Raw genomic sequence first — 21,449 nt, forward strand, 5'->3', positions numbered from 1 at the left:
GTACAGTATTGATTCTGCATGAGCAAGTGACTGGTAGTCGGGACTTTGAGGTTCTTGTCCCTGCTTGCTGTGTGACCCTGGGTGAGATTCTTCACCTCTCTGGGCCTCATTTGCTTCATCAATTAAATGAGACAAGCAGACTATAAAATCACAGAGGTTCCTTAACTCATAGACTTGGAATGTCTTAACTCAACTTGGACTGTTTTGTCTGGCTCTTCATAAGCGCGAATAAGCTGAAGAGGCCTTTCCCTGACTTCTGCAAAGTCAGAAGGGAACAGGGAAACACAGAAAGGCATCCTCCATTGAGGCAGTGGGGACTAAGACTTTGCGCCAATGGGCCCGTTTTTTTCCTACTCTAATTCTCATTCCCAATGGGGAGAGAAAAAATAGCAACTAAGAAAAAAATGCAAGGAGACTGTGAAGAAAGGAGAAAAATGCTTTATCCGGGTGGATTAAGAATACTTATTAGTGGGACTTCCCTGGTGGTCCAGTGGCTAAGACTCTGAGCTCCCAGTGCCGGGGGCCCAGGTTCGATCCCTGGTCAGGGAGCTAGATCCCACATGCTACAACTAAGACCCAGAGCAGCCAAATAAATAAATAAAATAAAAAAAAAATACTTATTAGTGATTCGAGGACATATGTTTACAAATATTTATAAATTGGTTCCTTAAAATTAAAGATTTGAAGCTGGCACTGCCTTGAGATTCACTCTAGAGAGACAACTCAGGGTATTTCCTAGAACTTTGCGGGTCTCAGCAGACGCAGCACAGCCCGGGGCTCTCCCTGCGGGGGGCTGGGGCGGGTGCTGGTGGTTGAGAGATGAACCAACATGGCCTCTATTTCTCCCTTATCTCCAACTTCCTGGCTTTCTCCTCTTCCCTCACACTCATTAAAACACAGTAATAATAAAAGTAACTTTGTTTCCCTGTGTGTGCCTAGTTGGTTCTGAGGAAGGACCTGAACTCTGGGTGTTAGGACCCCAGGCCTGGGTCAGGCCTCCCCTGAGCTAAAACACAACTGAGTCGACCCTTCCTGCTACTAAGGAGCCACACAACCAACATTTGCATTTTTTTTAATATGCCTGTTTTGAAGATACCCTTTATATGGAATGTGAAAGGTTTTCTTCAAGAGAGACTGTGACTGAGGAAAATATGCTGTATTTCAATAATTCCATGACTCCAGAGGCCTTGCAAATACCTCATGTACTCCAAATTCACACAGCCCCATCATTATATTCCAGGAGACCTCATATCACCTGCAATAAGAGTGGCTCAGCCACGTCAAATTAAATCCTAAACTGAATTATTAACCTTGCAGCCAGAAAAAGGAACACCAGACCCAGGGTCTTCAACTCTAATCCTGGGTTTCCTCTGTGAGGCTCTGGCAAACCCACTCACTCTGAGACTTGCCCGCATCCTCGCTTTGTGAAAGGACGGGAGTTGTTCCCACCAGAACCTGTTGGTTTGTTCAAGTTGCAGTAGTCTTGCTTCCTTGAGAAGTAGTACCAGAAAGGAAAGCCATCGAGGAAATGTCTAGGAAGTCTCACCAGCCTCCAAACCCAGAGAAAATGGGGGTAAGGTCTGAGAGGGGGAGGTGCCTTCCATGCCTTCCTCACCCCCTTACTTCTTGAGGCTAATGGCTCTTTATTAGATTAATCACTGACTTCAACTTTAACTACTTCCTCAACCTACTCCATGTAAATGGCTAATTTCATGTTTACTATAAAGCATCTGGAAAGGATTTAGAAACAAATTTCTGCCCAGCGGATTTCAGTTATGTACCTTGATGGGCCACTGACAAACGTAGTAGATTCCTTCCAGTGTCGCCTTCCCTCTCTGAAGCAGGCTAGGGTATCACACAAAATTGATCTTTATCAGCGCCAGCAGTTTCTGCTCTTCTTTCCTTTCCATGAATCCCCACTCCCACCTCCACTCCCCCCTCCACCCCGCCCCCTCCCACCACTGGGATCTGACCATATTAGGAGTTCAGTCACACAAGATACTTTGACTTTTATATCAGTGTGCTGAGAGGAATCTTTTGGCATCACCATGCTTTAAATGAGAAGTCACACACCTCGATTTGGAAAAGAATTTCTGACGGGCGGGTGAGAAAGCCAGACAGCGCTTTGCAGGACGTGCCTGGGTTCCTGGATTTACCCAGTTCTGGAGGCTGCCTCTGGTGCCCCCTAGTGGTTGGATTTTAAAACCTCCGCTGTGCGTTTCCGAAGAGGCAGTGGACGCTGTGGGGATAAGGAGTCACGAGAGCTCTTGCCTCTAGCACACAGGACGGCAGCTCTTCCGCACCTGGCCGAGAATCAGGGCCTAGGCGGTAAATCCATAAATAGAGAGGAGTAGCAACCGACGTCAACCACTTCCTAGGAATTGAAGGAGGTGGTTTAGTGGGGAAAGGGTGGGGAAGAAGCCTACAAGAGGAAATTCGGAGATGAGAAATGAAAAAAGAAAAAGGAGACAAGCAGACATGTTTCAACTCCAAGCTCCCATTTCCTCTTTCAAATGAGCTGCTTCCCCACTGTGAACAGAATCAAGTATTTATGAAGGCATTTTTTGCATATTAATAGCTGCATGTGGAACATTTCCAGTTCTGAAGTCCTAAAGGTATGGTGCCCTTTTTTTAATGCAGGTCCTTCAAACTCCTCACAGAATTTGGTATTCTTCTTCACATATATTTTCCTTTCTGCCTTGTGGCTCCTCCTAAGGCATTTCATTTGATTAAGGGAAATTAGTTCCTGGGATACCATCAGAAACGAAGCACTGCTCTTACCTCGGTGGCTGACCTCAATCACTAGAGATTTTCCTCTTCCCCAGGGCCTCTCTATGTAAGAGGCCAAAGGTTGGGTGAGGTGAGCAGAATCTAAAAAGATTATTAAAAGTGTAAATTAAAATTCTATAAGGAAGGGTTAACATATCTATCTTGAGAGGGGAGAAAGTAAAACTTTCTTGAAAAAGTAAGAAAAATAATTATAATTGCAGTAACTACAGCAGTATTACTATCTATGCTTGGTAAAGATCACATTCAATTTTAAAAGAAAAACATTGGGCTTCTCTGGTGGTCTATTGGTTAAGAATCTGCCTGCCAATGCAGGGGACGCAGTTTCAATTCCTGGTCCCAGAAGATCCCACATGCCACAGAGCATATAAGTCTGTGAGCCCCAGCTATTGAAGCCTGAGTGCCCTAGAGCCTGCACTCCGCAACAAGAGAAGCTGCCACAATGAGAGGAGCCCGAGAACCGCAACTAGAGAGTAGGTCCAGAAAGTCTGTATGCAGCAACAAAGACCCAGAGCAGCCAAAAAAAATAAGTAAATCTTTTTTAAAAAGAAGAAGAAAACAAAACCAATTAGAAAAATAAGCAAAAGACATAAATAATTCATATCAAAAATGATAGTAATAGAAAACATATGGAAACAATATTCATTTCTGAGTAGCAATTTAAATTCAAACTGAGGCAAACTGGAGGTACAATTTTATATCTGAGATATGTGCCTCCTCTCACCTTTTTTTAATGATAACACCCAGTACTGTTGAGTTTTTGGCAAAACTGGTACACTTAAACACTTCTGGCGGGTTGTAATTTGATTCAAACCACTTGTAAGGGAAAATGGCAGTATAACGTGTATAACATGAAAAAATATTCATACCCATTGATTCAGTATTTCTGACTTTTGGGGATTTACCCTAAGGAAATAACTCAGCAGGGGGGCGAAAATCGAGTGAGGATGTCCTAGAGAAAAACTGGAAACAGTCAGAGAAACGATTCAATTAATTGTGAAGGGTTTAATTCCGGCATTAAAAAAAATGAGGCTTGTTCATCCTAGAAATGTGATTTAGTACAAAAGGTTTAACACAGGGTTTCTCAACTTCAGCACTTTGAGCCCGATAGTCCTTGTTGCAGGGAGCTTTCCTGGGCATCGCAGGATGCTGAGCAGCACCCCTAGCCTCCACCCACGAGGTGCCCGTAGCGCAACCCACTCTTCGGTGACAGCGTCTCCAGTCTTTGCCAAACGGCCCCATGGAAGGTGAAAATTACACACACCCCAGCCCCAACTCCACGTTGAGAACTACCAATTTCATTTTAAAAGTGGAAATCAAAGTGATGTCAACTATGACTGCAACTATATTAAAAAAAATTACTTTAAAGACTTGCAAATAATACATGCAAAAGAGCACAGGCATACTTGTTTGAAATTATGAATATGTTGGGTTGAGTTTTTTTATTTTTATTTTATCTTCCTGGTTTTTTATTGTTTTTCTTTCTTTTCTATTTTTTCAAAATTCTCGCTGTAAGGAGGAAAAGTGGAACTATGAGCAGAGCTGGTTTTATTCAAACCTAGCTTAAAATGATCAGGAGTCACAGTAAACAGCAAATATACAGCAAGTGAAACAAGGGTCAACACTGTAGTGCCATTATTAACTACTGTTAGTTGAAGTTCTTTAACATTAATTAGGTTTTCATTAGATTATTAGATAGGACCATGAAAATTCTCCTCTTAAGGATCTCAAGCCCTTGTCGGCATTTTATCCCTCTGATCCTAGACTTTGGGGAGGCAACGAATTCACCTATTTTTCTGAAAAGTCTGGATCTCAAAGTATCAAACTCTAATCATCCAGATCCATCTTTTTAAGCTGGAGTCTAGACAGGCCCTGAGCCCACTGATTTATGGAGTTGTCAGGACAGAAAGGTTGTCAGTTAAAAGAGTATCAGAGTACAAGCTCAAACTTTATTAGATTCTCCAAGAATCACTGTGTCTCTGTTTAAAATAAGAAAGAAACCATCTCACCAGTTTTGACATTGTCTTTTCTCTCCCTTTGTTAGGGAGAGCAAACATCCTTTCTCACTTGCTTTAGCTTGGGTTTTGTTGTGTTGCTTTGTGGGGATTAGAACTTCGGTAGTATCCTAAAAATGCTGTTAAACAAGAATTATGTCTCTTTTTCCCATTTCACAAAGCCACTTCTATTTCAACCTATACTGTCTTCTTGAGTTCAGATTTCATGAATGTATGACAGTATAAATTCATATTTGATCTTGTATGTCCTAAATTTACCTCTTTCAGATTTCAAAGAGCAGCCTGTAATTCTAGCGCACTAAGGATTTAGGTTGAATAAACCTGTGTTTACCCCATCTGCTTCCTTGGTGGTTTCACAGATGGTGTTCATATCCCCTTTCAGCCTTCCTCTTTCAGGAGAAAAAAAGAACACCTGTAGACACACTAAGTTTTTGTGCAAGGGTACATAGATAACCTTTTGTTTCAGTGTCCTTCTGAACCATAGCCTGCCTTTTGTTGAACTTTTTAGCTGTCATCTTAGAGAACAAGCTACTACTCTTTAAAGACAGACTTTTTTTTTTTTTTTTATTCTGCTCTACTCACCCTCACATCTCACATGTTTAGGACAGTTCTTGGCATATGCTACCTCCTCAAAAAAAGAAAAATTGACAAATAAATCTCTTACGGACATTAAGGTCCATGTCCTAGATGGGAAAAGCCTCTAAATAGGATTCAGAGATTGCAGGTTTTTTAATACTTATTGCTGTATTTCATTTGGCTTTGGCTGTACCAGGTCTTAGTTGCAGCATTCAGGATCTTCATGCATTGTGGCATGCAGGATCTTTAGTTACAGCATGCAAATTCTTTTAGTTCCCCAACCAGGGATCAAACCCAGGCCCCTACCATTGGAGGCACTGAGTCTTAGCCGCTGGACCACCAGGGAAGTCCCAGGTTGCACTTGTTTTATTTCCAAGGAAATGATATGGAAGTTCAGCTCCCATTTCTCTAATAACTCACACCATCTCAGAATACTTGCTGCCGTTGGTTGCCATGATTTGGCATTTCATGCTCTGAAAACTTTTGTTCTTGTGCACATTGGAGATGTCACTAGACATACTTCTTAGAGTCTTTTTGAGGCTGAGGAGTGAGATTGGACCTAGCAGGAATGCCTGGGAGAATTAACCATCTGCATCTCCCCATCCAGAAAAGCACACTTTACTGCTCACCTTCTGCTTCTCATTTCTGATAGCATGGCACAGCATTTCCGGAGCTCCGTGCTCTTCCTCCCCACCCCAGCCAGCCCCTCTCTTTTCCTTCCTGCTTTCTTTCTCCCTGGTTTTGTAAATGGCTTTGGTTAGGAAACTTGATTCAAAGGGTTTTGTGTTTTTTGTTTTTTAAAATCTAAGCAAACTTCATCTTCTAGTTCAGTCTTACCCACAGGATTACTTTGTCAGCCCAAAAACTCTGTTGACAATGTAAGGATAATTTACTGAGAGGGATTTATTTTTAATTACCAAACTGAGGCTTTTGTTTGTTGAATTTTCACTGCAGCTATTATTTATTCCAATAATTCTGTATTTATTGATATGTTGGCTACTAGTGTGACAGACACAATATGTGTCTGATTTTCTTTTTTATTTTTATTATGGAAAATTTCAAATGCAGACAAAAGTAGAGAGAACAGTGTAACAAACCTCCATGTACCTATCATGCCTGCATGCATTCGTGCTTAGTCATATCCAACTCCTTGCAACCCCATGGACTGTAGCCCACCCAGCTCCACTGTGCATGGAGTTTTCCAGGCAAGAATACTAGAGTGGGTTGCCATTTCCTACTCCAATGTACCTGTCATAGCCTTCAACAATTATCTCTCCGTTATCAAGAGGGACTTTTAAAATGGTCATAGCAGCCAGCGTTTTTAAGGTTTACTATATGCAGAGTTTAGGATTATCTCCCTTAATCCTTACAACAGCCCTATGAGATAAGTGCAGTTATTGTCCCCATTTTACAGATGAGGAAACAGATGTCATGACAGACACGGCCCCATTTAACACGCAACCTGCAGTTGCCAAAAGGCCTTCTGGTTTGGGAATCCCTCAAAGCTGCTTTTGATGCTTAGACAGCAAGGAGATCCAACCAGTCAATCCTAAAGGAAATCAACCCTGAATACCCATTGGAGGGACTGATGCTGAAGCTGAAGCTCCAATACTCTGGCCACCTGATTCGAAGAGCTGACTCATTGGAAAAGACCCTGATGCTGGGAAAGATTGAAGGCAGGAAGAGAAGGATGAGATGGTTGGATGGCATCATCGACTCAATGGACATGAGTTTGAGCAAACTCTGGGAGATGGGGAAGGACAGGGAAGCCTGGCGTGCTGCAGTCTATGGAGTCACAAAGAGTTGGACACAACTTATTGACTCAACAACAACAAAGCTGATTTTAGATCCCAGCTTCTTCTGTACTGACTGTGACTTCAGGGGGGTTACTTAACCTCTCTGAGGCTCAATTTCCTCATCTATAAAGGAAAATGACAGATCTTCCTGATGGCTGGGTGGTTAAGACTTTGTGCTTCCAATGCAGGGGGCGTGGGTTTGCTCCCTGATTCCATATTCTGCACAGCGTGGAAAAAAAAAAATTAAAGGACAGTGGTAGTTCCCTCATGGGGTCGTGACAAGGATTAGATGAAACAACATATGGAAAAGGATTAGCACAATGTTGTCACTAGGCAATCCTGATAAATTACAATAGTAATTATTACTCTAAGCCCTTGTTCTCTGCTTGAAAACTGCTATAAAGCTGAATTTGGAGCTTGTAAGCAATCTAAGTGTTCATATGTGGAAAAGGAGAAGTTTGAATGGCAGGAATAACCTAAAGGACTATGAGTCAATCCAACTATGGCTTACCCACTCCACCCACCTTCAGCCCCCAAGGCCCTGCAAGTATCCTCCATACCGTCTGGAATTTTTTGTTTCATTCCTTTATGTAATCCTACCTGTTGCACTTCCCTTTGGGTTTCTCCTATCCCATTGTGGATTGCTATTTATTTGTTCTCCCCCCCTGCACCTAAGGGTGGAGAAGGAAATGGCAACCCACTCCAGTATTCTTGCCTGGAGAATCCCAGGGACGGGGAAGCCTGGCGGGCTGCCATCTATGGGGTCGCACAGAGTCGGACACGACTGAAGCGACTTAGCACCTGCACCTAAGGGAGCACAGCAGAATGCCAGGGGAAAGGGGAAGCAGAGATTTTGTAGGGGGGTGAGGGATCCTGTATCCAGCAGTGCCCCAGCTCCCCCAGAAGGTGGCTGCCCAGAAACATTGAGAGGTCAGAGGTCAGGAGGGCAGTGGAGGGGAAGGGGGCAGGAAAGAAAAGGAAGGATGTCTTTCTCTTCTCCCAGCCCCGTGCTGTACCAGCATTACTAGATTAGTTCAGCTCCTCAGCCTAGCTAAATTATGGGTTAAATAAGTTTTTAATGGATCCACGTGGAAATCAAATCACCACAGGTAACATTTCTTTTTTAGTGAAAGTTTCATTTTTTACAATGAAATCAGTTTGCCAGTTGAGATCCCCTGTCTCCCAGCTGCTAGGTTGGAAAAGACACACCACAGTCAACATAACACAGAAGGCACACAGTCGGGGTTAAAGTTTGGGGTTAGAAGGAGCTCGGGACTTCTTCAGATTGCCTGCCCCACAACCCTCCACCTCCCATCTCCCCATCTAAGTCTAAAATAGAATATGTCATGTCTCAAATACAGGCAGAGTTCCAGCCTGAATATGGCCAGACACGCCCTCACAGAAAAAGCTAGTTTCCATCTCCCTTGGAGCAGAAGAGATCACTATTTTGGCTTAAATTTTTTCTCCTCCAACCCCTGCTAAGCCAGATAAACAATGATTCTGTTGTGTCAACAAAGCACTTAATTAAACTGAGGACAATATCAATTAGAACTCCTGGATAAGATTTTCTTCCAGATAGTCGAAGCTTTGGAATTCAAGTGTCCTGTGTTTGATTATTCCAAAGCTCCTTGAGAACTGAGGTACGGAATCTGAGGCACAGAAAGCTTAACGAGTTGACAACAAAGGCACCACCAGTCTCTCCCAGAAACTAATCTAGACATCACTGTGTTTCTCTTCCTGGTCTAATGTTTACTGGCTATCAGGCTAATTTGTAAATGCTTGTGTGCTCGGTTGTGTCCAGCTCCTCGAGACCCCATGGAGCCTGCCAGGCTCCTCTGTCCGTGGAATTTTCCAGGCAAAAATACTGGAGCAGGTTGCCATTTCCTACTCCAGGGGATCTTCCCAACCCAGGGATCGAACCGGAGTCTCTTGTATTTCCTGCATGGGCAGGTGAATTTTTTTTTTTTTTTTTTACCACTGTACCACCTGGGAAGCCCTTAAATGCTTAGGAAGATGTAAAATCTCCTTCCACAGAAGTGAGGATAAAGTGAATGAAGACAGGCAGGGAACAAGAAAGCTCTTCTCTGGCCTCGAACAAAACTGTACCTCCACCACACCTCCTTGTGGAGAACTTCTAAAACACTGTCCACTCGGCCTGTTTCCCCAGCACAAATTGCCTTGAGGATGTAAAAAGAGGGCCAGGATGTCAAGTGGCCCAGATGGGCAGGATGACCACAGGTCACAGGCACATGGACCACTGAGCAGACTTGTGGAGGGTGGAACCACGCTGTCATTTGGGGTCCCATGTGCTCCTCAGAAAGAGGCTGTGCAGGCAGACAGGGTTGTTTAGGGGCTTTGGGGGCAGGGGTCTGGCCACACACCATGTGGGATCTTTGTTCCCCAACCAGGAATCGAACCCTCACCCCCTGCAGTGGAAATGCAGAGTCTTAACCATCGGACCACCACCAGGGACGTCTCGCAGGCCGGGTTGTTGAATTGAGATCCTGGTGTTTCCTCTGGCCTCCTGAAGACCGAAGGTCTCCCCATCTTCCAGGCCAGGGAAACCTAGACAGACAAGGTCTCAGAGTGGGACTTGGGAAGGCCGAGTGCTGGCCTTACACGGCTGGTTCCCTCCGCGTCACCCTGAGTTGACAGTGTATACAGGGCTCAGATCCCTCCCCAGGCGGTCCAGCCATGGGGAGCCGCGCTCAGCCCCACCTGTGTCCCCATTCCTACTGCCTGCTTTTAGAATAGCTCCACAGGCTGCCAAGGGCAAGAAAGAGCCTGAGAAGGCCGAGTGCAGGGGAACTCGCCAGGCCCTTCTGCTCATAACTCCAGGCAGGAGTGACCTTTTCCAGGATTTGGTCCCCATCCCCAGTGACTTACTCATCCCCACTGGGATTCAGAGCCACCTCCCACCCCCACCTTCCAGGGAAGCGGAGGGACAGACTCTCGGCCAAGGAGGGGGCCTGGTGGTCCAAAGGAGCCTCTGACTCTTTTCCTTTTGTTTGCTCACAGGAGGGGACAAACGCCCAGTGTGCAGAGAGGTTTGATGTGACAACTTGATAGACCACATAAGGGTTTCAGCAAAGGCCTCCCGACCCCGCTCTCCATGCACTAAGATAATGCTGGGGTGTGTAGCATATTTCAGATCTTGCCTACAAAGGCCCTCCTTCCTTCTGTTTTCCTTCTCCAGCCCAGCTGGCCCACAGGTTCCCAGAGACTCTTGGCAGCTTGCTCTCAGGCAGAACTGAAGTTGTGAACTGCGTGGGAGGCGGTGAGACAGCCAGAGTGTTGCAGCCTCCTTAATGTGGGACAATAGCTCCTCTTGGAGCCATGAAGCTGCAGCTACAGAGATGGGGGACCCCAGTTAGAAAGGAGTGGGAGAAGTGAAGAGACACCCGCAACAGATCCGAATCTGTGTGGCTCTGTGGGACCTATGGGGGGCGGGACAGTCTAGCTGGTTGTATTAGAATCTCTTTCCCTTCTTAACATAAGACGTTCCGGTGGCTGCAGCCCATGGTCGTGAGCCTTCGAAAAACAACTTGAAAGGAGGAAGGAAAATTATCCAAGAGAGGGTTTCACCTTGAGTTTGTAGCTCAGATATTATAATCCCAGAGTAAGAAAGGAAATGATATTTATTTTATTTGATGGACGTCCTTTGTTGGTTTTCCTACTTTATATGTGTGTGCAAATTGATATTTGTACACAGCCAATAGCTGTCTTTTGTTCTGGCTTTCAAGTGACTCCCATTATGTTTACAGCGTGATAATAATCCTGGATTTTCCATGGCTCAGTCTGTCAGAGCATAAGATTAGCTCTTGAATTCATTAACAGTCATCTCCTTTTAAATGTCAGATAAATTCTTAAATGCCAAGCACTTAACACAATGGCTTCTGTGCAATTCAAATCAGCTTTACCAAATTAGCTCATTAATCTTTATTATTTCATTTCCTGAAGAGAAAGGCTTCCTGGGGTTTTTAGCAGAACATAATAATATTAAAGTATTTACAGTACAATACAGGTGAAGGAATGGGTTTTGATTTTCTGCTCAACATTTCACCCTTGCCTCAGTTTTATAATCATTCTCACTGAAGCAGACACATTAAAAAAAAAAGCTTCAGGCATCTCTGCTTTCTTCTACTTGCCCTGTTTTCCTTCTCTCAATTTGTGTTTTCTCCTCCCCTCTACTCCCTGAGACCTTGACACCCTGTGACTATTTATTCTGCGATCTTTAAGAGCCTAGCGTGTGACTCTACCACCCAGAAAACAGAGGGGTGCCTCACAAGGTCCGGATGGAGTCAGAAGGCTGGGGCTGAACAGGCCTGGATATCAGGAACTCTCCTTTCCAAAGAATCCCTCCAAATAATCAGATACAGGCTATGCTGACTGCCAAAGATAGATCCTTCCAGGACTGGCTTCCTGTCACCCAGCTCTCTGCTCAAATGTCACTTCCCCAGAGAGGTCATCCCTGATCACCCAGAGGAAAACCCCACTCCTCCCCCACCAACCTCCATCCTATCACCATTTCATTGTCTTCATAGATTTATCAACATCTAAAATCACTCTGCTCGTTTATGTGTTTTTCTGGCACACACAGTATCACTCAATAAATAACAGTTAAATGAATAAAGTTTTCAAACTGTGGTACTAGAGAAGACTCTCTAGAGTCCCTTGGACAGCAAGAAGATCAAACCAATCAATCCTAAAGGAAATCAACCCTGAATATTTATTGGAAGGACTGATGCTGAAGCTGAAGTTCCAATACTTTGGCCATCTGATGCAAAGAGCCAACCCATTGGAAAAGCCCCTGATGCTGGGAAAGATTGAGGGCAGGAGGAGAAGGTGGCAACAGAGGATGAAATGGTTGGATGGCATCACTGACTCAATCGACATGAGTTTGAGCAAGCTCCAGGAGATGGTGAAGGACAGGGAAGCAAAGGGGCTGCAGTCCACGGGGTCACAAAGCGCCAGACTTTATTTAGCAACTGAAAAACAGCAAATGAATAAAGTGAAATGAAAAACCACCCCAATGCATAGCTTTCCTTTTCCTCTTACCACTACTTTCCAGAATCCTATTTATGTATTTAATCTTCTTTCCTCTCACCTCCCAAACCCCCTTGCTTTATAATGTATTTGTTAGAATACTTGAACGTAATAAGCGAAAACAGTGCTGTGTGGACTTCCCTGGTGGCACAGTGGATAAGAATCATCTTCCAGTGTAAAGAACACAGGTTTGAGCTCTGGTCCAGGAAGATTCCACGTGCCGTGAAGCAACTAAGCCCATGTGCAGCCCACGCACCTAGAGCCTATGCTCCACGACAAGAGAAGCCCTTACACCCCAACTAGAGAGGAGCCCCCGCTCTCCGAAACTAGAGAAAGCCTGCGTGCAGCAGCTAAGGCCCAGTGCAGCCAAAAAATAAATAAATGTTAAAAAAACAGTACTGCACATTCCAGTGACTGTAGAGTCTCACTGGAAACATTCCATCAAGCTAGAATTGATGGCCCCTGAACCTTAGGGAGATGAGCCATACAGTCAAGAAGCTTGTTTTATCAAATGATTTATAAGCTAAGTGATTCGGAGAGACTTCTCAAAGTCTCTCAACTCCCTACTCTTTAATCTGAGCACCACATAAGGAGTTAAAATAATTCCAGCCATTGGATCGAGTCTTGGCTGTGTCTTTTGTCCTCCAACCTAACACAAAATCTTCTCTTGACGATCATGAAGAAACTTCCCTCAAAATCAGTGTTGTCTGATTTCTATTATTCCACCCAGTGACTCATGTATGGTTTTGGAAGCTAGAAAGCTTCAAATGCTTTGTTTGATTCTTGTTTGGACCACATGCTTTCATTTGATCTAGAAACAGGGAGGGGAGGTCTCACTTGGAGAAGCTAATCAGATATATAACTGAAATGACACACAAAAAAAAAAAGCGTATGTATTTGTCCAGAAAAATCTTTATCTCCAGCCCCATTTCAAAACAAAGGAAAAGGGTGTGGATGTTCATCAGAATGATGGCTGCTTATGGGGATTCACTGTTAATTCATCATTAACACTTAAAAGTAATACAAATGTGATGGAAGGGAGAGCTATGCCCAGAGACAGCCATCCAAGAGTTAGTCTCCTAGAAAATATGGAAATGATCAAATCCACACCCAGGGTGATCTCATAGCACACTAATGTATGTGACCCCAGGAAATCAGCCCTGAAAAATAACACGTCACTTTCCTCTGGGAATGAGGAACCCAGTCCTACGCAGAGGACAGTCCTCGAGGTCAGCACGTGCTCCCTGGATGTCTCTCTTGCCCTCCCCAACCAAGCTGGGCCATAACATGTAGCTTGCGCACAATGTTATCATTACTCTTTTTTTCCCCATGCTTTTTTATGGTGGTAAAAGTTATATAATATAAAATATACTTATTTTAACCGTATTTAACTGTACAGTTCAATGGCATTAAGAACTTTCACATTGTTGTGGAGGTCTCACCATCATCCATCTCCCATATTTTTCACCTCTCCTAAACTGAAACTCTGACCCATTAAACACTAACTCCCTATCCCCAACCCCACGCCCCTACTCCCCAGCCCCTGGCATCTACCAATGTAGTTTCTGACTCAATGAATGTGTCTATTCTAGGTACCTTGTATGAGTGGAATCAAACTGTATTTGTTTGCACCTAATGTATATTGGAATGCATTTTAAGGTTAATTTATGTCCTACAGATTGTACCTTCTTTTTCTCCCCGTGTGGTAGGTTCTCATTAGTTACCTATTTTGTACATGAAGTGAAGTGAAAGTCGCTCAGTTGTGTCCGACTCTTTGTGACCTCATGTACACAGTCTATGGAATTCTCCAGGCCAGAATACTGGAGTGGGTAGCCTTTCCCTTCTCCAGGGGATCTTCCCAACCCAGGGATCAAACCCAGGTCTCCCACATTGCAGGCGGATTCTTTACCAGCTAAGCCACCAGGGAAGCCCTATGTATGTATTTTATGTATAGTGTATATATGTGTAAGCTGCTGCTGCTGCTGCTGCTAAGTCACTTCAGTCGTGTCCGACTCTGTGCGACCCCATGGACGGCAGCCCACCAGGCTCCCCCATCCCTGGAATTCTCCAGGCAAGAACACTGGAGTGGGTTGCCATTTCCTTCTCCATATATGTGTATATATATATATAAATCTTAATATCCCAATTTATCTCACCACCCCCTCTCCTCCCTTGGTGTCTATACGGTTGTTCTCTATGTCTGTGTCTCTATTTCTGCTTTGCAAAAATGTTCTTCTGTACTGTTTTTCTAGATTCCACATATACGTGCTAATATACGATATTTGTTTTGTTTAGCCAGTATGTAGTAAGTGTGTATTCATTTCCTGACCCTGTGCAGGGCACGGCAGGTACCTGGGAACAGGACAGCCATGGTTTCCAGCCCTCGTGGAGCTTATAGTCAGTCTGGTGGGGAGGAAAAGGTGGCTGCACATGCATGAGCGTCTCTCTGGGCACGGTGGGAAGAGCTGTGTTCTTTGAGATGTCACGGGAGGCACAGATGAGCCAGACCCAAAGGATGAGGAGGAGTTAAAAGGGAGGGGTGTGTTCCCCAGAGATGGGGAGCATGTGGGCAGCCTTGCTCCCGGAACTGAAAGGTCGGAGCTGACGGCAGCCCTCTGAACTTGCTCTTCCCACGGTGAGGTCAATGGTTCCTACAGAGAGCCCCACCAAAATTCCCCTCGCCTCCTTCAGAGTTTGCTCAAACACTGCTTTCTTGTAGGGGTTGTGGGGGTGGGGGGGGGCGGTCCTTGACTACTTAAAATTGCAACCTCCATCACCTTCCCCAGCTGCTCCTCACTCCCCTCTCTGCTTTATTTTTCTCCATATCACGAGTAACCTTCAGATGTAACTGATGTTCCACCTATTTGCTTGTTACCTCATCCCTCTCAGTGGAATGTATGTGCAGTTTTCCTGAGAGTGAAGCCTCTGTCTGCTTCTTGCACTGCCGCATGCTTTCTCCTGGGCATAGAACAAGCACACAATAAGTATTTGTTGAATGACTGAATGAGACAGGAAAGATAGTCCAAGGCCAGGCAAGAAGAGTCATGTAAACCTTCTAAGCGGGTTGGCCTTCATCCTGAAGGGAAGGCCTTTGAAGGTCTTAAGCAGAAGAATGATGTGGTCCAGTTTGCATCCGGAAAAAGCACCTGGGTTGCAGTACGGAGCGTGGGCTGGCAAGCAAGTTCAGGATATGCTTTGTCATGCTCTGTGGGGTGACAACATTTGCATGTTGTGGCCATAGGAGATCAGAAAAGCCCCCGGACACCTCCACCAGCCCATTCTTCCTTCCCTCTCTGCTAGATTTGTTCAAATCACTCTTTCTAACACATCAAATACATTTTAAATTTGGAGATAAACTGAAGTCTTGATATAACTGTGTTTGCTGCAAGGCAGATTTAATAACTGTTCATGGAAGCTGTAGAAGTAGCAAAAAGATCTCATCAAAAAAAGGAGTTCAGAAAAAAAAAAAAGTTCGGGGCAGTCCATGATTTCGGCTCTGTATTTACCTGCTGTGTGACTTTGGGCAAGTTACTTAACCTCCAAGAGCCTCCAGTTCCTCATCTGCAAAATGGGGCTAGCAATATATGCCTCACAGAGCCATTAGGAGGATTATATAAAGTGACTCCTACCCGGCAATACAGTAAGGTGCCTTTTCCCACTTTCCCATCATGCTGACTCCAGGTGTGAATTCATAACCAGACTCAAGTTATCCTCCACACGTATGAGTCCCCTGTCTCTTCCATGGTAAAAATAGGTGTTACTATTAGTGTTCCAACGATGAAGAATTGCTTTCTATAAATATTTGGGGATTCAGACTAGCTCTTGTCGCACTGTATATCATTCCTATGAATGCTGGGCTTTCTGCTTCTCTTCACAGGGAGCCCAGCAGTCCTTGGAGGCAGCAGCTCAGAAGACAGGAGAGCCTCAAAGTTGTATAAATAAAGGGCTGATATGTTCAAACAGAAAAGAATTTTACACGCGCAAGCTGCACCTCGACATGACGCCGTTCCTGAAGGTGATCTCACACTGAGAAGACGAGGGGTTTTATAGACACATACACAGGGATTCCAGTTAATACACTTCTGCATGGTACAAAAAAACAGCTTCAGAAGTCCCTCAGAGTTCCTGCTTTATCAGAAGGGACAGAAAATAGGCAGCTTGTAGCAGAGGAAGATAGAACAAATTAGGACAGTAATCACAGGCAGCCATCGGGGACAAATCAGTTGGGTGTCTGGTTTGGTTGGTGGAGGACAGGGAAGAGAGAGGAGAAAGGATAACCTTGAACCACTCATAAAACAGGCAAATATAACTCATTTTATCTTGACAGTTGTTACAATAATTGTTACTGTTTTACCATTGTAAATGGGCAGAGCTGATAATCCTACTATAGAGAAGGCTAACTCTTGAGTTAACTATTTAGAAGGCAACTGCCAATCCTCTTCTGGATGTCTGACCCTGTTTTCACTAGGAGTTCATTACTTTCCCAAGCTCAGCTTCAATTCAGCTAAGGGTACTGAGAGTTCCTGTGGTGGGGATGGCACTTGTCCATCTTTGCAATACGCCCTCCTGCCCTGGCATCTAACAGCAACTGGCTCATGGAAGAGGCTTCCTAAATGCTCCATAAGTGGATCCCCTTCTCATCCCACAATCCTCTGACTTAAGAGCCCCTTTCTCCCCATTATTTGCCCCCCTCAGAGGTGAATGAACAAGAAATAAATGACCTTGGAGTGAAATAAACTGATCAGGAACAAAGCAAGTCTTGGCCTGGAAGCATCTCAGGTCCTTCATACTACCCTCAAAAAACAAGATCCCAGGTCCTTGATAAGAAGTGGTGACTAAGAAAGATAGAAACAAAGGTGAAGACGTCAAACACTCGTGGGGCTCATGATGGGAGCACTTTCCAGTGCTATAGACTGGAAGGGACTTCCAAGTTCACGTGGGTCACCCTCCTAACCTCACTGGTCCAGAGTTCTTAGGTTCCAGCTGCTTTGAGTGGTCCCAGTCCCAGCTCTGCCAGGTGGGGCTTTGATTCCGAGTCACGTATGCCCCAAATCTGTCTCTCTCCATGGCTGGGTTTTTCTTTCCTGTTTCCTCTTAGATAGGCTCTTTCCCCATGGTTTCAAGATAGCCATGAGCTTCTGTTTTCTAAATCACTGGCCTAGCTTGAGTCACATGGCCATGCACAAATGAAATCACCATGGCCAGAGGAATGGAAGACACTGATTTTCCCAGCCTGGAGCCATAGGAACTCAGAGTAGGGAGGAGAGGAGTGTTTCAAAAAGGCAAACTTAGAAGAAGAGAATGGTTCTGGGAAGCAAACCTAAAGATTTTCCTAGAAGTATTCAAAATAATTACTTTGATTCATTATTCATCGTATGCCACCAAAACAATGTACCACAGTCTGGGTGGTTTAAACAATGGAAATTTATTTTCCCACAATTCTGGAAGCCAAAAGTCCAAACTGAAGGTGTCAGCAGAGTTGATTTATTCTGAGGTCTTGTCATGGCTCGTAGATAGCCGTCTTCTCTCTGTGTCTTTACGTGATCTTTCCTCTACAAGTCAGTGTCCTAATCTCCTCTTGTTTAAAGACATCAGTCGTATTGGCTTATAGACCATTCAAACAACTTCATTTTACCTCTTTAAATATCCTGTCTCCAAACACAGTCACATTCTAGGATACTGAGGGTGTTCTTCAACATACGAATTTCAGAGAAACAAAATTCATCCCCAAACACTTATGTTAATGAAACTATGCTCTTCTTTTCCTTAGCAACACTTTAGTTCTTCCCTTAGGGCTTGAAGAATTATGGTTGATGCTTCCTGGGATGCGATATCGTCATTAGCACTATTCATTCATTCAACTCATAATGAGCATCCACTACCTACTGTGTGTCTGGCACTTTCTGGGCCTTTGAGATACATCAACAAACAAAACAGATAAAGCCTTGTCCAGGCAACGTATATGGTAAATTGATAACTGCTATGTAAATAAGACAAGAACATATTTATGGAGCCTCTAGAAGCTGCAAGTGAGGGATTTTACAATTTTTGTGTGTGTATTTAGTGTCCACAGTGCTTTCCTGTTACACGTTTTCATTCAGCAATTTTGGCACCATATTATAGAAGGAAAGGCACTGTCATCCCCAAGGCCCACTTTCTAGTCCATCCTTTTCAAGACTCACAGAAATTATAACTCAGTCTGCTTCTGCATGAGACTGATGGGGACACTCTAGACTTTCTGACTCCCAGACCAGTCCTTGCCCCTCATACTACATCTTTTCTTGCAAATGTTCAGTGTTAACAGCTCTCCCTAGATAGACCTTCTGCTTGCTGAGGTGGCAGCTGCCAGACTCTTAGGGGCTGCCTCGCAGAAAGACTCAAATCTCAGGATTGTACATCAAAGGATGGAAAGCTCAAATCAAGAAAGGCACACAGGCTGTTCAACTCAGTCTATACTTTTCATCTCTGCACTTCCTGCCTAGTCACGGGGCACTTCATTCATTTTTGGCTGGTGCATGTAGGAAGCAGTGCACATTTCAGGGGATGAGGGTAAGAAACAAAAGTATTGGAGCAGAAAAGGGAAATGGAAAGGGATATAAATAATCACAATTGCTAACATGAATGAACAATTGTTCTGTGCTAGGCTCTGTTGTAAATTTTACATGCAAGAACTCATTTAACTCACAAAGCGAATCTAAGAACTAGGTAGCATTATCCCATTTTACAGATGAGAAAAGTAAGGTCTTGAGAGGTGAAGTGACTTCTCAAATGTCATACAGTTGGTCAGGCAGCCCTGCGCCAGAGTCCATGTTTTGTTTGTTTGTTTCTTGGGCACACCTCATGGCACGAAGAAACTAGCGCCCCCTGCAGTGAAAGTGTGGTCTTAACCGCTGGACCACCAGGGAAATCCTGCTGCTGCTGCTGCTAAGTTGCTTCAGTCGTGTCCGACTCTGTGCAACCCCATAGACGGCAGCCCAGCAGGTTCCCCCGTCCCTGGGATTCTCCAGGCAAGAACACTGGAGTGGGTTGCCATTTCCTTCTCCAGTGCATGAAAGTGAAAAGTGAAAGTGAAGTTGCTCAGTCGTGTCTGACTCTTAGCGACCCCATGGACTGCAGCGCACCAGGCTCCTCCGTCCATGGGATTTTCCAGGCAAGAGTACTGGAGTGGGGTGCCATTGCCTTCTCCGAGAGAAATCCTGGGACCCATGTTTTCAACCACTTCGCTATAAAACTTCCCTGCAGGCCTCAGCTGAGTCCTATCCAATCAAAATCAGCACCTACCAAATTAGATAAGCATCCAACACAGCTCCTTCTAGAAAATTCCATCCCTAAGGACTCATCCAGTCTTTTGCAGGAAGATTTTCTGATTCTTCGGGGCTCTGCCATTCCCCTCCGTTTCACCTGCGTTCTGTGGAGTCAGCATAAAGCTTTGTCTCCCCATGATCGCTCATTTCCCTTCAGACAGGATACATTGAGCATCTACTGTGTATCAGACACTGTTAGGCGCTGAGTGTACAGAGATGAATCATCGCCATCCCTGGCCTTCCAAGGAATCTGTAATCTAAGAGGCAGATAAACAAAGAAGTGGATAGTATCAGCACAGTTTTGTGCAGAGGTCAGCCCAGGTTGCTACAGGAGAGACGCCTTCATTTATTACACGTGGAATCCTCCTCAGATTCAAGAACCTCTTTATAACACCTAAGGCAATGCTGTCAGCCCATTTTCTAGGATAATCTGTATCAGGCTTAGATCTGGGGAAACATGATCAACCCAGAGTACATCTGGATTCACATAAAAATTGACCCATGTTTTTTCTTTTTAAATCTATTTTTTGTAAAAGAAATGGTAATTGATGAATAAATTAAGATAGAGATTTCTTTCCCTGGGAATTTTAATAAATTATCAGGGTTAGGTCATGGTAGTGGGGAAGAAAATAGCAATAATGCCAATTAATGCTAGATACAGAATTGAATATGCTTATACTCGACACTGACATCAAAGGGTATGTACGTTATGCCCAGAGGATATGAAGAATGAGAAATAAGCCTCCACCTCACAGCCATCACACAGGCAGTCATCGCTTGGTGCCCTTGAATCCCGACAGAGGGACCTGCCTGAAATGGGGTACCCTGAGTTGTCCCCTGTCCTTGGTTAGGAGTCAGGTGTTACTTGGATGTAACTTACGCAGGCAGGTGTGGGTACATCCTGCCAAGAAGAGTCTGGCTGTCACTACCCTGAACCCTGTGGTCATGTGGGGAAGAGACAACATGGATTTCAGTGAGGAGAAGTAACGGCAAAACGATGCTTGATGCTCAAGACGTTGTCCAGAGGTGGAGTGGGCCCCTGAGGAGGGAAGTTCCGGTGCCTAGTCATTGAAACCTACTTTGTTGGCCACCAGCAGGCAAGTTGCAGATGAATCCCAAGCTGGTTTCCAGATGCGATGACCCCAGGACACTTGAAAATAATTTTGCCAGCAAGAATATTCAGGGCATTGAGTCTGTGACAGTTCCTCCCAAAAAAAAGCCCGAATTAAGTGGACTCTTATCAATATTAAAGTATCTGACCAGCAGATGGGAAGCCCTGGGTGTTCTCGGACTCTGAGCAACCTTGTCACACTGTGGGACTCCTCTTCAGCTGCCTCTTCAGTAAGATGGAAATAGTAATACTGGAACCTCCCTACCTACCTCTCAATGGTGAGGCGAGAATTAGACGAAATAATAATTTTCAAAGAGTTTTCACATCTATAAAGGATTCGATTCACAAAGAAGAAAGAAATATTCACTGATCCCTGCTAAGAGCAGGCCTTCCACATATTAAACCTTATTTAATTTCCCCCACCCCCTTCCTGGTAAGTGTACAGTTCACCACTGTGCAGATGAGGAAACTGAGGATTGGTGAGATGAGCGAACCAGAGTGATGTAACTGGCGGGAGAGGGAGCTAGTTTCCAAAGCCACCAAACCTACAATTCCTCTTATTGATAAGGTTTATCTGCGCTGTTCCTGAGAAGAATTTAATTGTATATCTTTGTTTAGCCTTTCAGTACCTGGAAGAGGAACAGAGATTTAATACTTTCATCTTAATAATGCAAGATACCTTATGATTTTCATAAATCCATTCGCTTTATTGAAGAATAAATGTGAGATCTTTTTAATACATGAGAAAAGTTGTATGACCTTGCAGTTGAAACTCACAAATGAGACCCTGATTCCCTTCAAGCATCAATAAGGC

At 44.4% G+C, this 21,449-nt stretch overlaps 1 protein-coding gene across 5 annotated transcripts in view; it reads left to right on the top strand.

Moving 5' to 3' along the window:
* The window catches only part of KIAA2012, a 126,295-nt gene that overhangs the window by 57,660 nt on the left and 47,186 nt on the right, over positions 1-21,449 (top strand). For all 5 annotated transcript variants that reach the window (XM_005202670.5, XM_010802194.4, XM_010802195.4 and 2 more), the window contains 1 exon segment: positions 16,098-16,235. In XM_005202670.5, the coding sequence (XP_005202727.1) occupies positions 16,098-16,235 (138 nt within the window).

The sequence above is a fragment of the Bos taurus genome, chromosome 2 (genome assembly GCF_002263795.3).
Source record: "Bos taurus isolate L1 Dominette 01449 registration number 42190680 breed Hereford chromosome 2, ARS-UCD2.0, whole genome shotgun sequence".
In the NCBI taxonomy this organism is placed as follows: Eukaryota; Metazoa; Chordata; class Mammalia; order Artiodactyla; family Bovidae; genus Bos; species Bos taurus.